At 43.3% G+C, this 13,546-nt stretch overlaps 1 protein-coding gene across 1 annotated transcript in view; it reads left to right on the forward strand.

The window, feature by feature from the left end:
* ADAMTS2 (ADAM metallopeptidase with thrombospondin type 1 motif 2) overlaps positions 1-13,546 on the forward strand; it is a 173,662-nt gene that overhangs the window by 146,731 nt on the left and 13,385 nt on the right. The window contains exons 11-17 of the mRNA XM_071570373.1: positions 2,862-3,007; positions 4,390-4,565; positions 8,527-8,660; positions 9,465-9,588; positions 10,201-10,281; positions 11,737-11,900; positions 13,070-13,229. Coding sequence (XP_071426474.1) covers positions 2,862-3,007; positions 4,390-4,565; positions 8,527-8,660; positions 9,465-9,588; positions 10,201-10,281; positions 11,737-11,900; positions 13,070-13,229 — 985 coding nt within the window. The remainder of the gene's footprint in view (positions 1-2,861; positions 3,008-4,389; positions 4,566-8,526; positions 8,661-9,464; positions 9,589-10,200; positions 10,282-11,736; positions 11,901-13,069; positions 13,230-13,546) is intronic.

Raw genomic sequence — 13,546 nt, forward strand, 5'->3', positions numbered from 1 at the left:
TGAAGATTGCTCAGTCTCGGGTTTTACCTTCTCACACATTTTCTTGCATGGGTCTGCACAGAGTGAGGCTCATTTGTGAATCATTTTGTTTTCTGTAGGCTCCTTTCTTTTAATCCATAAAAAAAAAAAAAGAAAAGGCAGAGCTGGGGATGACTCATTTTACACAAATGCTTCTCTCCTAATAGCTCTGCCTCAGCTTCCCAACAATCAGCATCTGAGCAGCTTCTCCATAAAAATCAGGGCTGCTCTTTCCTTTATGCAGGAAAGTCAATAACACTTTTCCATGGTTGCCTTCCAGTTCAGGGATCAGTCTCAGTGTCACATAGGGGGTTTATAAATGGTTGTTGAAAACCCACATCCCGCTATTCCTGGCTGAAACAGGGAAAAGAGGTTGGGAAGCTCGGTCTCTCCTCCATGAGTCCAAGCACTGGCTTCTGGATCATCACATCATGAACAGAGGCTGCCTGGCTGTTGAAATGCATTTGGTGGCTGCTGTGGAACTTGCACCTGAGGGATGCAGCACCCTGATAAGGGATGTGTGAGCAAGCACAGAGCAGGGGCTGTCACTTCACATTTGCTTCCAAGCCCAGCTGAAATTTGTATTGACAAGCTGGTGCATTGCCAGCTTCCCCCACATCTCTGAATGGTCCCATGGCTGCACAGGGCCCCACGGCTCAGACTGTTTGTTCAAACAAACCTCCCTAAAGCCAGAAGCAAACAGTCCCTGAAGGGTACAGCTCTGAGCTTCTAAACCAAAAAAAGCAAAGGACATATTAGCATTTTGTGTTTCTTTCATGCTTTGCTGAATTATCTCTTGTTCTGTCAAACAGCTAAGAAAAATCTGCCCCTTACAACTCTGGAGCAGGATTGGTGTAATTGGCTTTGTGGTAACTCATCTATTTCATAGGTTTTGACTTTGAATATCTGAAGACATGGGAAAGAAAAAAGAGTTGAAATATAATTTCTACTCCCTTTTCTCCTCCTTGTCCAACCAAATCAGCACCAAAATAAATTGCCTGAATAAAGAGCCAGTCACTGAGCAGATTAGCAAATCAGTAAGCTGTGCCTTGTCACCATTTAACTAATGATTCTCTCTTTAAATTCAGCATTATTAATGATTATCCATCACTTTTAAACTTGCCTTCCAGACCCCTAATCACTCCATGCTCAAGAACGCTCTCCTCTTATATATCTTCGGATTTTGTTTTTGCTGGCAGCATGCACTTAGCCATATGCTTGGCTTGTGCAGCCTGCCAAATTCCTGCGTTCCAGGGCTTGTTAAGCTGTGTAAAATGTTGTTGTTGACTTGAATGTTAAGGAAAGTAAGTGACTGATTTCACTTGTTGTTGCAGCCATCTGTGCTCCTGAGCCAGGGCTCTCGTCCCGACAGTAACGGCTAATGCAGACTAACTGCGACAGTCTCAGGCAAAGTCGTTTGCTCGGCTGCAATGTATTTTCCAGCACCCACACTTCATCAGTAAACTTTTATGAAAGCAGAAATAGTACTAGAAAGGGCTAGAATCTGTGATCCTTGAGAAGAATTCATTGTGACTTCAGCTGAGAAATAATTTCTCGATTAGGGACCAGAGAAGTTGGTGGAAAGACATTGACAGGTTTCTTTAACAGAGGAGACAGTAGAGATCAGTACTGGAGCTATGAACACTCTTAAAGAAATGTGTACATTCCTTATAGGTTTGGGAAATGTAGAAAATCGTGTGTTTCAACCGCTGTAGGATGATTTTTTTAGAAACCAGGTAAAAGAAAGAAGAAGGCATGGCAGGGCACCATGAATCATAGAATGGGTTGGGTTGGAAAAGACCTCCGAGATCCTCAAGTCCCACCATTGGTCCAACTCCAGTCCCTTTACCAGATCATGGCACTCAGTGCCACGGCCAAGCTCAGCTGAAAAACCTCCAGGGATGGGGAATCCACCCCCTCTCTGGGCAGCCCATTCCAATCCCTGAGCACTCTCTCTGGAAAGAATTTTTTCTGATCTCCAACTTTAATTTCCCCTGGCAGAGCTTGAGCCCATCGTGCCCCCTTGTCCTATTGCTGAGTGCCTGGGAGAAGAGACCAACCCCCACCTGGCCAGAACTTCCCTTCAGGTAGTTCTAGACAGTGCTGAGGTCACCTCTGAGCCTCCTCTTCTCCAGGCTAAACACCCCCAGCTCCCTCAGTCTCTCCCCCATAGGACTTGTGCTCCAGTCCTTTCACCAGCCTTGTTGCTCTTCTCTAAATATGTGGCAGTGGGACTGGCCAGGGCTGCTCCCTAAGGAATGCTGCTGGTGTTTTGCTCAGATTTACTCTGAGATCTCCAGGGAGACTGCAGGAGTTTTTTATTTAATAGCACTAAAATCTAAAATGTGAACTGCCTTTAATTTCATGCCCTTCATTGACCACATTTATCACAGGAATATGTCTGTGGAGGTGGGAGCGGCTGGGCAGGACAGTGCCATGGCCAGAGCTCGTGCAGGTGCTGCCTGGAGAGGCTGCATGCAGTGACAGCAGCAGAATGTTGTTGTTAGCTCCCAAGGTTTGGGATTCTGCCATTTCCCTTAAATGAATCTGTGTTAGTTATGTTGAAATTCCCACTGCAGACAGCTCGTGAGCAACGCTGAGAGCAGTTTAGGTTGGTAAGCTTGAAAATCATTACGTGTATAGGTGCACACTGCATGTGGAAGTTTATAAAACCTGAGTGAGTTTGGGATCATGGGCATGATCTGACAGTGAGTCTTGCTACTTCCTGCTAGAAAGGTGAAAAAATAAATCCAGAATTTCTGTCTAAAATTAAATCTATGGTGCCATAGCTTCTCATATAATTTCATCATCTAATCATTTTGACATCTGATTTTCTCTTTCAGCATTGCTTTAAAGGTCACTGCATCTGGCTCACACCAGACATCCTGAAGCAGGATGGGCACTGGGGGGCATGGAGCAAGTTTGGCTCCTGTTCTCGCACCTGTGGCACTGGGGTGAAGTACAGGACACGGCAGTGTGACAACCCGCAGTAAGTGCCACCCCTCGTGTCCCACTGGTGAGGAGGATCCTCACTGCATTGTCAGTGCAGTAGTGCAGGAAAAGATGTTGAGTGATGCTTGTTAAATGTGACCTGGTCAGAAATTCTGCTTTTGGCCCTTAGCAAGTCATGAATCATCTTTATTTCTCAGTTTATCCATCCTTTAGGCTGGTTATGCAGTTATAAGGATCTTCAAAGTGTTAATACACTACTGCATAAAACTTCAGTAAAAGTTTAGGGCCTTGTATATGTCTTGTTTTAATATGTGAGTATGAAATGATGGCAATGATTTGCTGGATTTTTTGTAACACCTTTTAAAAAATTTTTCTTTAATGCACCTTTTAGGATATTTCAACAAGAAGGTCTTAAAATATTTTCAAACTGTTTTCATTCCAAGTTGGGATAAAGTTTTAAAAATCAGAACCTTCCCCAAAGTTAATTTTAGGAATTTTTATTTGTTTTGCTTCAATAACTTATATATGGGTCATCTAGCTACTGTAGAATGATTCAATTTCAGTAACAGTGCAAGAAAAGTATATTTAATAAAGATTGGTATATATAAATAATATGAAATGGATAATTACTGCTGTCTTAGGGTGGCATCATAAAATGTCAAGATCCTAACACCAAGAACTGAAAAAATTATCAGAAGTAAATTATTTTACCAGGCAGATTATTTTAACATTGAATTTCTTTGTTTGCCTTGGTAAAGCAAGTGAACTTGGCAAGTGTTAAAAATCATCTTATCTTTGATTAAAAAAAAAAATCAAGTTTTATGATGCAGCATTTCCAATGGAAATCTTTCTGTTAAGAAAAAACTTGCCAGTTCTCATTTCAACCTTTATTACATTGGCAACATGAAAGTGACCTTTATAACTGTGGGCACAGTTTTAGTTGTAAAATCTATTTTCATGTAGGAAAAGCCTAATTGAAAATGTTCTCTGTGTTTCCTGGAAGAGGGTGCAAACCCAGCTGCAGGTCCCGAGCTCTGAGTTGCCAGATGTGACAGTGACCTGGGGCACATCTGCACACCAAGCTGGGCTGTTCTGGGTTTGCTGCTGGCTTAGGGGTGAATGTGGATGAGCTGCTTCATCTGCTTGTTCTTCCCTTTCCTGGCTACACCAAGAAAATGGCTTTTCTTGCCTTTATCAAGTGGTGTGAGCCTCTGCTTGCAGAAGCTGCTTTTCAAGAGCTACATGTTGACAGCAAATTTTGAAAGGAAATACATATTTTTCATATCAGAAATACAGCACTGGTTTCTCCTGGTGCCTACTGACCTGACAGGGAATTAAATTGCTCCTTAAAAGATTTGACAAGCACTTGGTTCGTGCATTAATGGCAAAATTAACCGTGGGTTTTTGTCCCCACCCCAGTCCCGCCAACGGAGGCCGCACGTGTGTGGGACCGAGCTACGAGTTCCAGCTGTGCAACACTCAGGACTGCCCCAAGGACCTGGTGGACTTCAGGGAGGAGCAGTGCCGCCAGTGGGACCCTTACTTTGAGTACCAGAACACCAAGCACCACTGGCTCCCCTACGAGCATGTCGATGGTGAGCAGCCCCTTTGCGTAGGAAAACTAGAATCAGGTCCAAAAATGAATAAAAATCATACAGGGAAAGGTAAAACTTCTTCAAGGAAATTCGTATCTCCCAAATCTGTTATGAGTTGTTTGTAGGGATCTATATCAGTATATGACTGATCCAATTCATGCAATGTATTTGGATTTTCAAAATACTTTGGATTCTGTGCCCCAGTGAGAGCAGTTAAACTGAGTCATTATGAGGTAAAAGGGAATGGTTTTGTGTGCCAGGATGTGCTCCACAAAGCTGGGAGCTTCTGGACATGGCAGTGAGCAGGGAATGGGACAAACCAGGTGACAGAATCTACTCAGGTTACAGAATTACTGAGGCTAATTAAAGTGGCCCACTGTGAGAGCTGCAGAAGGACCTTGTCACTCAAAGTGAGTGAAGATGACAAAGAATTTTGATGTTAATGAATGCCAGTGATGGATATGGGGGTAAAAACTGGTGTGTCTGTCTGTATGGGTCTGTAGACAAGGTGGGCTTTGCAGAGAAAGGCTGGGAGTTGGGGGATGCTTTAGGAAAACAGTTCAGTGACTGTCAAGAGAGGGGGGGAGGACACTGACCTGCCTTTATGTACCTGCATGGTGTGTCTGCACTTTAAATACTCAGCCAGAGCCCAGAGCGGCTCAGGTTGTGTCCATGTCACTGCTGCCCACATTGCTAAAAACCCACAGCTGAACTCAGAAAGGCCAGAATAAATCAAACACAAACAATAACTTCTGCATGAGCAGAGTTTGGATAAAGCAGGACTTTTCACCTTGAAAAAGCAAGGATTTAGATTGCAAAGATAGAGTTACAGAACTGTGAGTGGCACAGAGAGACTGGACACAGAATGAATATGATGTTCCCAAGCCTGGGAACATCAAATAAAATGATCAGGTGGCAGATTTAAAGCAAACAAGAGGAAGTGCTTTTCCACACAGCATCTAATTATCCTGGAATTCACTGCCACAGGAAGTTTCAGATGCCAGAAAGTTTTAGAAATGATTTAGAAAAATTGTTGACAGTTCTACAATCCATTAAGAGCTATTAAACACCAAGTTCCTGCCATGACTTCGGAAGTCCCCAAGCTGCAATTTGCAAGGAACTTGGAGAATATTCTGAGAAAAATATCCAGTTTGTTCTTACCTCTTCCTACAAACACTGCTGGCACTGTTCGAGGCAGGTGTTGGGCTGGATGGGTGCTGGGTCTCAACCAGTATGGTCAGGCTGATGTTCTGGCACCTCAGCAGGGATCACCTCTTAGAACAAAAATGTTCCTCTTAATGCCTCGGCTTAACTGTCAGTGAAAGTGCAGCTGGTTGATTTGGGCCATGGGGCTTGTTGTTGTGCTATTGCCATGTCTGTTATTGCCAGAAAACACACTGAGAAGATATTCTACCAAACAAAAATGACTCTTCAACTTATTGAACGAGCAGTGCAGGCTGATCACTGTTTTTAAACCCTCTCGCTTTCTCAAATGACAAGTCCTTGAGGACAGGATTGGCATTGCAAGAGGGAGGTACTGGGCATCCACCGAGCCCTCAGCCCAACACCCATTGCTGGGAGGGGAAGGGTCACTTTGGGTGAATCACTTTGAATTCCAGTGAGAGCATAGTCTGCCAGAAATTAATAGCAATTTCCTTGTAATTAATTTCCCTGACTTTCTTCCCCAACAGTTCTCAGGGTTCCCTCATTCTTTTCGTGCCATCTTGGTCGATCGGGGTTTTCAAAGGCACAGACACAGCTTCACAGCTTAATTTCATGAAATAGTTTTGCTGGCACAGGGTGAGGGGATGAACACTGGGGCCTGCAGGACCTTTGCTTGTGCTTTAGGCTTTGGAGCAGTCTGCTGCAAAGACCACTGAAGCTAATCAGATTTTTTTCTATTAAATTCAATGGCTTCTGGGTCAGAAACCAGCTCTTGATGTCTGAGAACTGATCCCTGGACACTGCTGGTTTCCCATATATCTATGGTATAACTGCAGACATGTCGAGAGTTACATTTACCTGTGCAGGGTTATTAAAGGGAACAGCTTTTGTGTGAGAACAAAGTCAGAGGGAGGCTTATGCTCGAACTCCAATCTATTTAAAACTCTCTTTTGTAAAGATAAGGCATATCAGTGACATACTTTGTGCAGTCATGGCTCAGAAGTGACATAAATGCACACACTTCACAGGCAGCTCTGCTGGACATGTCTGGCACGTTGTGTATGGGACAGGAACAGAGGGGAGCACCTCTTGCTGTGGACAGAGAAAATCCACCAAGCTGGGGTACCCCCAGGGTGTGTTTGAGCATCCCAGTGCCCTGTGGGGCCATGGGCTGTCTCCTGCTCCCCATCTCCTCGCCCCTGCCATGCTCACAGACCCCTGTGAGCTGCACCTGCCAGGGCAGCAGAGTGTGACATTGGCTATTAGCTCCCAGCCTCAATTAAATGAGAAGGAAACTCATGGGCAGCAGGGAATGGACAGGCACACATCACATCCATGCTCCTGCACCTCCACTGTGCCCAACACCAGTGAATAAGAAGACGACAATTCTTTGCAATTAACAGGGTCTAATTTAACAGCACTTGCACATTGATTGTTCCCATGGAGCAGTGGGAACAGAACCATCTCTAAAATAGAGCCCTTGTACAGGGTTGTTGGCACCCGGTCAGACCTGCTGATATTTTCGTGGAATTGCGTGCAATGAATGTGTGGTATGTGTGGGGTGGGGGTGGGTACATACCCGGGGGGTGGGCTGTTCATAAATTAATATTCCTAATATATGCAAATACATTAGGCCTGTCATTGTTACGATCTTAATAGTCTCTTATTAAGAATTTGCACAAAAAAAGTCCATTACCTGTTTTAACAGACCCAACCCTACACTTTTAGCGTGACATCTCTGCATCATTTGGGAGCAGTAACAAAGCTCTCTGATGTACCAACACCCAGTGGCCTTGAGGACATCAACAGCAATAACAAGGGCTTTATAAAAAGAGGGCAGAGGCCATGGAGCTGCACAGGGGCGGAACGCAAGGGGCCTGTGAAGATTTATTTCAATTGAGCTGCTATGATGGAAAGGTCATTATTGTTTTAAATGGTGGGAAAAGTGTCCCAACTTTTAATCATGTTAAAATAGCAGAATCTCTATTTGTTTCATCTAACAGAAAGACCATCTGCTCTTCAGTGCCAAAGAAGGCACAGTGAATCTGATTATTGGGCTGGGGACAGCAGGAGAAATTGATAAAATGAAATACTCTGGTGGAATACAACTTTATTCAGCCACTGACTAGTCATTTTCAGCTTTGTTTTTTGTTCTTAGCTCTTTGGAACAGATTAGAGAAAATACCACTTGTCTGGCTGTTTGTGCATGTGTTAGCAGTAAAAAAAACGTTTTTTTTTCTGAATCCTTTTGACGTCTTGTTTAATGGTTTAAATTATCATAAATACAAGTACAACCATGAGGGAAAATTAACTTCATGGTTAGGAGGAAATGCTATGGCCCAGCTGTCTCTGAAGAAAGTTTGGATGGCAACTTCACTCAGTGTCAAACAGCTGCTTCTAATGGCAAAATTACTTTGGCTTGGTTTTGGATTTAAGTTTAGTGCAGGAGGAACTTGCACCTCTCACAGGTAGCAGTGCAGCAGACTGAGGAAACCTCTGGCAGACTGCATGGTCTGAGAAGGATTAAAGAGATCCCCCCATCAAAGTCAATGATCTGCTATTTTTAAGCCTGTCTCCTAACAGTAACCCACAGGTGCTTTGTGACTCAGCAGTTTCCAAATGATCACAGGGCCTTTGAAAGGGGATAAACATCGATGATTTATGGGGTACCACATTGCATTGTGTGGTGCATGCAAGGAGGAGGAGAGAGCCAACACTACTGAAAGTGCTGTTCACATCAGCAGCTATTGACCTGTGGGAGCTGAACACACACCACTTGGATCATTTTATTTTTCAGCCAAGGAGAGGTGCCACCTGTACTGCGAGTCCAAGGAGACTGGGGATGTGGTGTACATGAAGAGGATGGTGCACGATGGGACCCGCTGCTCCTACAAGGATGCTTACAGCATCTGTGTGAGGGGAGACTGCTTGGTGAGTGTTTGATGGCTTCTTTCAGAGCTTAGTAGTGTGAAAACAATCAAAATTGTTCCTTGAGTGTTTCTCTCTGAGAATGACTAAGTATAATAACGCTTTGGGCAATAAGGAGGTTTCATTAGGATTGTTGTCACAATATTATGTGTGATATTCACAGTTGCCATGTGTGTGACTCAATTCCAGAAGCACCTACCTACACAACTAATATTTCATACAGTATTTTAAGATGAACTATTACAATTAGCTTTCAAGGAAAGCTTTTCCTGCTGAGGTTTAGTGGGGGTGGAATATACAGAGAAATAGGGACACGAAGCAGCTTTCAAGGAAAGTGGTGTTAGGACATGGCTGATGTGCCTTCTCTCTGTGTTTGGTGATGCTATTTTTAAAAAATCAATGTCAGTTCCTCTAAGTCAGGATCTGCTGCAGGCCATCTTTCAATGGAATTAGAGTCTCTGACTAGCAAAGCCTAGGGGAGGTTCTTATCCTTGTATAGGTGCCTTGATTCTCCTGGGATTTAAGTGTCTGCCTTAAGATAAGCTGAGGCTTAAGAGCTTTTCCTCTACCGTGTTGCTTTCCTTCAGTAAGAGCAATACTGTGAGGTGTAATATAAAAATATAATCAGCCAACTGACAGCTATTATAGGAACTGGAAGTATTAAAATCTGTTTAGGTGTTGATCTTGCAGGAAAATACTACAGGATATATTGCTTTGCTGGTGCAGAAATATCATATATGAAGTGAAAGCTTATTTAAATTGAAGGGTGGATAAATAAAAATGACTGTTGTTCTCTTTTGTGCACAGAAAGTTGGGTGTGACAGGGTCATAGGTTCCACAAAGCAGGAAGATAAATGTGGTGTTTGTGGAGGAGATAATTCCCACTGCAAAGTGGTGAAGAGAACATTTTCAAGAGTTCCAAAGAAACAAGGTCAGTGCATTCAGTGGTTTGTCCCTGGGGAATTAAGGGTATTTTGCTTGATCTCTTCTGTTTCATGGAAAGTACCAGGAAAATTACAAATTTTTGCAGCATCTTTAATTCCAGTAAACAATATGGACTTATTTCCAGATGTGTCTAGAATTTGAAAATAAGGCTCCAGTGATCAGTTAGAGCTGCTGGTACCAGAGCCTGTGTGTGCATAGATGAGGGTTACCCGGCCCCTTGATGGAGAGCTGTGGACTTGGGCTGTTGATGTCACCCCCTGCTGTCCAAGTCATTGGAGTGCTGCAATGATATGTCATCATCACTTGCTGTCAGATAGGAGATTGAGTGGTCTCTGTGGGTGCACATGGCACTCAGAGCCCATTTTAGTCTGAAGCAAAGATGCGGTTGATACTTAAGGCATCTTTCTTCTGTCCCAGAGCCCTTTGTCCCTGTTGTGTTCCATCACCTGGCACAGAATTAGGGATAGGAATGATGCTGGATTAGCTTGCTATAATACACCCTGCTTTCAGAAAATAAGATTTATTTTAAACCCAAGACAGACCCTTCCTGTTTGTGGCATACTAACCCATTTCTCTATTTTCAAATACTGCAATATAGGACACATTAAGATGTTTGAAATTCCTGCTGGTGCGAGACATTTACTCATACAGGAAACAGATGCCACCACTCATAATCTTGGTAAGTAACAAGTAGGAAAATTTTCAGTCAGAATAATTTTTTCTACTGTTTATTTTTGTCTCTGGAGCCTGACAATGTGTTTATGCATTTGTTTACCCATTATCCTCCCACACCACATACCTTCTTTAAGTATGTTAAATTAGGAAGCTTGTTTGGCAATTCGATTTCCCTGTGCTGTATTCCCTGGTATCCCAGATCGCTGTGTTGATATGTGCATGTGTGAAAGCTGCTGGAAGAGGCACTAAATTACTCCATGAGGTGCAATGCATTGTCTTAGAGGAGTTATAAGAAGCTGATCTTTAAGGTCCCTTTCAAACCAAACCATTCATGATTCTGTGGTCTTGGTGTGCACCTTTCATAATGTGGTTCCCACCTTCAGTCTTTCCCAGCTATATCCCCAAATCCATTTCAGAATCTGCCCCATTGCTGACAGCATTGACATGAGGCTGCCAAGTCAATCCAGCAGTTTAGGAGGTAATTGAAAACTGCTCCTCCTTGTGCCCTGTATTCAATGGGCAGCAGTGTCTAGTAGGCTGCTACTAATTGTAAGTAGATTCGCAGCGAATGATCTGCTAATTGTGTCGTGAGACATCCCAACTTCTCACCAATGAATGTTTCCTGTGCTGCAAGTTCAGACAAAGTTCTGTCGGTGTGCGGTGAGTAGTGCTGCGCTGAGGAACAGCCCAATCGCTGTGGAGACCATTGCTGAGGGAGCAGGATGCTCAGGAAGCTGCTGGAGAGATAATGGACTTAAAATCTGGTGTTAAATAACAAGCAGTCCCTGCTCCTTCTAACGAGGAGGGCAAATTTTCCATCTCGGTTGAAACCCTGTCCTAATACAAAGGTGGCTGAAGTCTCTGCAGGTGAAGGATGGAGCGCTGACGGGAGCTGGAGCAGAGGAACCAGGCGCCGTGTGCAGTGGCAAAGCAGCAGGAGCTTAACAGGGCCCTGCCGGTGTCAGGACTAGATCTGAGCTGGAGAATTAATACTGTTTCTGGTGTCTGTCTCTTGCTGTGGCGACCTGCTGGGGGTTAGCCCAGTAGCCTTTCTCTGATGGAGCAGTAACAGCCCCCTGAGCTGCCTTAGAACATGTGAAAGAGCTGAATAGCCCTGGGCCCCCCACCGGCTCTCAAATTGGCTCGGATTTGGCCAGTGGATTCAGAAGTTGTTAGCTGGGAGCAGGCAGCTGGACCCCCGTGGTGCAGCCACGCTGGCCTCGTTTCTCTAGCAAGGCAGGCTATGAAAAAGTTAAAAGAGGGCAATTGGTGTTTCTGGAGCTGAGCAAAAAAGCATTGGCAGCACAATGAAACACCCGAAAAAGTCTTTCCAAACTTGTGAGGGAACAGAGGAAATTTCACACTGCCCTTTTCTGCTTCTTCCACTGGGACAGGAGCAGAACAAAACTGGAGATGAGAAGCAAACCTCCTGTATTCATTTTTCTTATGTTGTCCCTAGCCATTAAAAATCGTGAGACAGGGAAATTCATTCTCAGCGAAGACAACTATGTGCCAGACTCCAAAGTGTTTATTGACATGGGTGTGGAGTGGGAATACCGGAATGACGATGACAGAGAAACGGTGCAGACCATGGGGCCGCTGCGGAATGGAATTGTTGTTCTGGTAAGTCAAATGGAAAGCATCGTCCACAGAACTCTGTGTCAGAGCCATAATGAGCCATCACATAATCTGGATTCCTCTCATGAGTTACAAGAAGACATCTGCTTCAATTATAAGACAATAGGAGATGTGTTGTTATTCCTTTCTCCTAATTCATTGCTCTGTACAAGAGTTGTTATAACTCAGGTTTATGTGTTGAGCAACCAGCTCTCCTGGTTATTTCCTGTGGATGGTCTAGCAATCAGCCACTGTGGAAAGACTCTCCAGATTATTTAATCTGACATGAGAAAATAAGATAAAAAAAAGTCAAAGTGTTTCATATCAGCTTGATCTAGTAGCTCCTTCTCCCATCCATGTTTTGAAAATGTGTCCTGCAGAGGCAGATGCAGGAGCCTTGTGCTTCCAGGTTCCCTCTTTCAGGGCACAGCCAGTTCCACAGTTCCCCAAACCACCCAACTATATTCTTTTTCATTGCAAACCAGCAAATAATAGACTTCAAGGAGTAGGCATAAATTGAGTCAGAATCCCTCTGAAAACAGCACTAATGTGTTGATCTACACCAGCTGAACTTCAAAGGAAGAATAAATATTATGTTTCCAAAGGACCAATATTTTGCACTTTATTCCCATTGGTTTCCATTTTCTTCCATTTGTCTTAGTGCAGTGTGACAACAAAAACTCTAAATAGTTTATATTTCTGTCAATATTAAGTAACAAGCTTTGCAGAATTCCCAGGATTATCGTAAGAATATTTGTGTTTTATCAGAAATATAAGCAGTTTTCTTTGCCGCTTTCAGTTATCTCTGCAGTTGAATTTGCTTTGTCTTTTAGTAGAACTATCCATTATCATTTCAGTACAAAATTTCCTTCCTCTGTGATGGGATATGGAAAAAATTTAGTATCGTGAAGTCAGTCCAATGCTGGCAAGAAAAATAAGTCTAAATCAACAACAGTGTGTCTTAATATGCAGTTTAGAAACTCTGTGTCATAAGGACAGAGATTCTATCTCATCAAGGAAAAGAAAATGTGTTGAGTGCAGCTAAAAGGTTTAAATCCCTCTGGGGATGTTTTTATATCTGAGCCATGATGGTATTTATTTCATGTCATCTCACATCATAGCTTCTGGTATCAGTATTCCATATCTTTTATCCTTACATCTGATTTGCTTACTAGGTGATTCCTCACGGTGGTGCCAAAATATCTTTGACTTACAAGTACATGATCCATGAAGATTCCTTGAATGTAGGTAACAATAATGTTTTGGAAGAGGACTCAGTGTCATATGAATGGGCTTTGAAGAAATGGTCCCAGTGTTCAAAGCCTTGTGGAGGAGGTAAAAACAAAACCCCAGACCCTTCAACGTTGATTCATTGCCATGAGACACTGGAAGAGACCAGTAGTATAGAAGAACTTTATTTTTAAGTAAGAGATAAATAAATAGCAAATGGAGTTAAAATCTGACTTAAATGGTTTTGGGGCAGTTCTGGGCTGACTCATTTCTGATTTATGCTTTTGAAACTGAAAAACTTGACAGCAGTGTCAGACTCCTGCTTTTGAGGCCAGGTGTGAACCCAGACGCTGTTCCCCAGGCTGACAGTCAGGTTGCAGCACTTGGACTGTGACTGGGCAGGTTTGCAGAATGTTTTTGAA

This window comes from Pithys albifrons, chromosome 15, assembly GCF_047495875.1.
Source record: "Pithys albifrons albifrons isolate INPA30051 chromosome 15, PitAlb_v1, whole genome shotgun sequence".
NCBI classification, from domain to species: domain Eukaryota; kingdom Metazoa; phylum Chordata; class Aves; order Passeriformes; family Thamnophilidae; genus Pithys; species Pithys albifrons.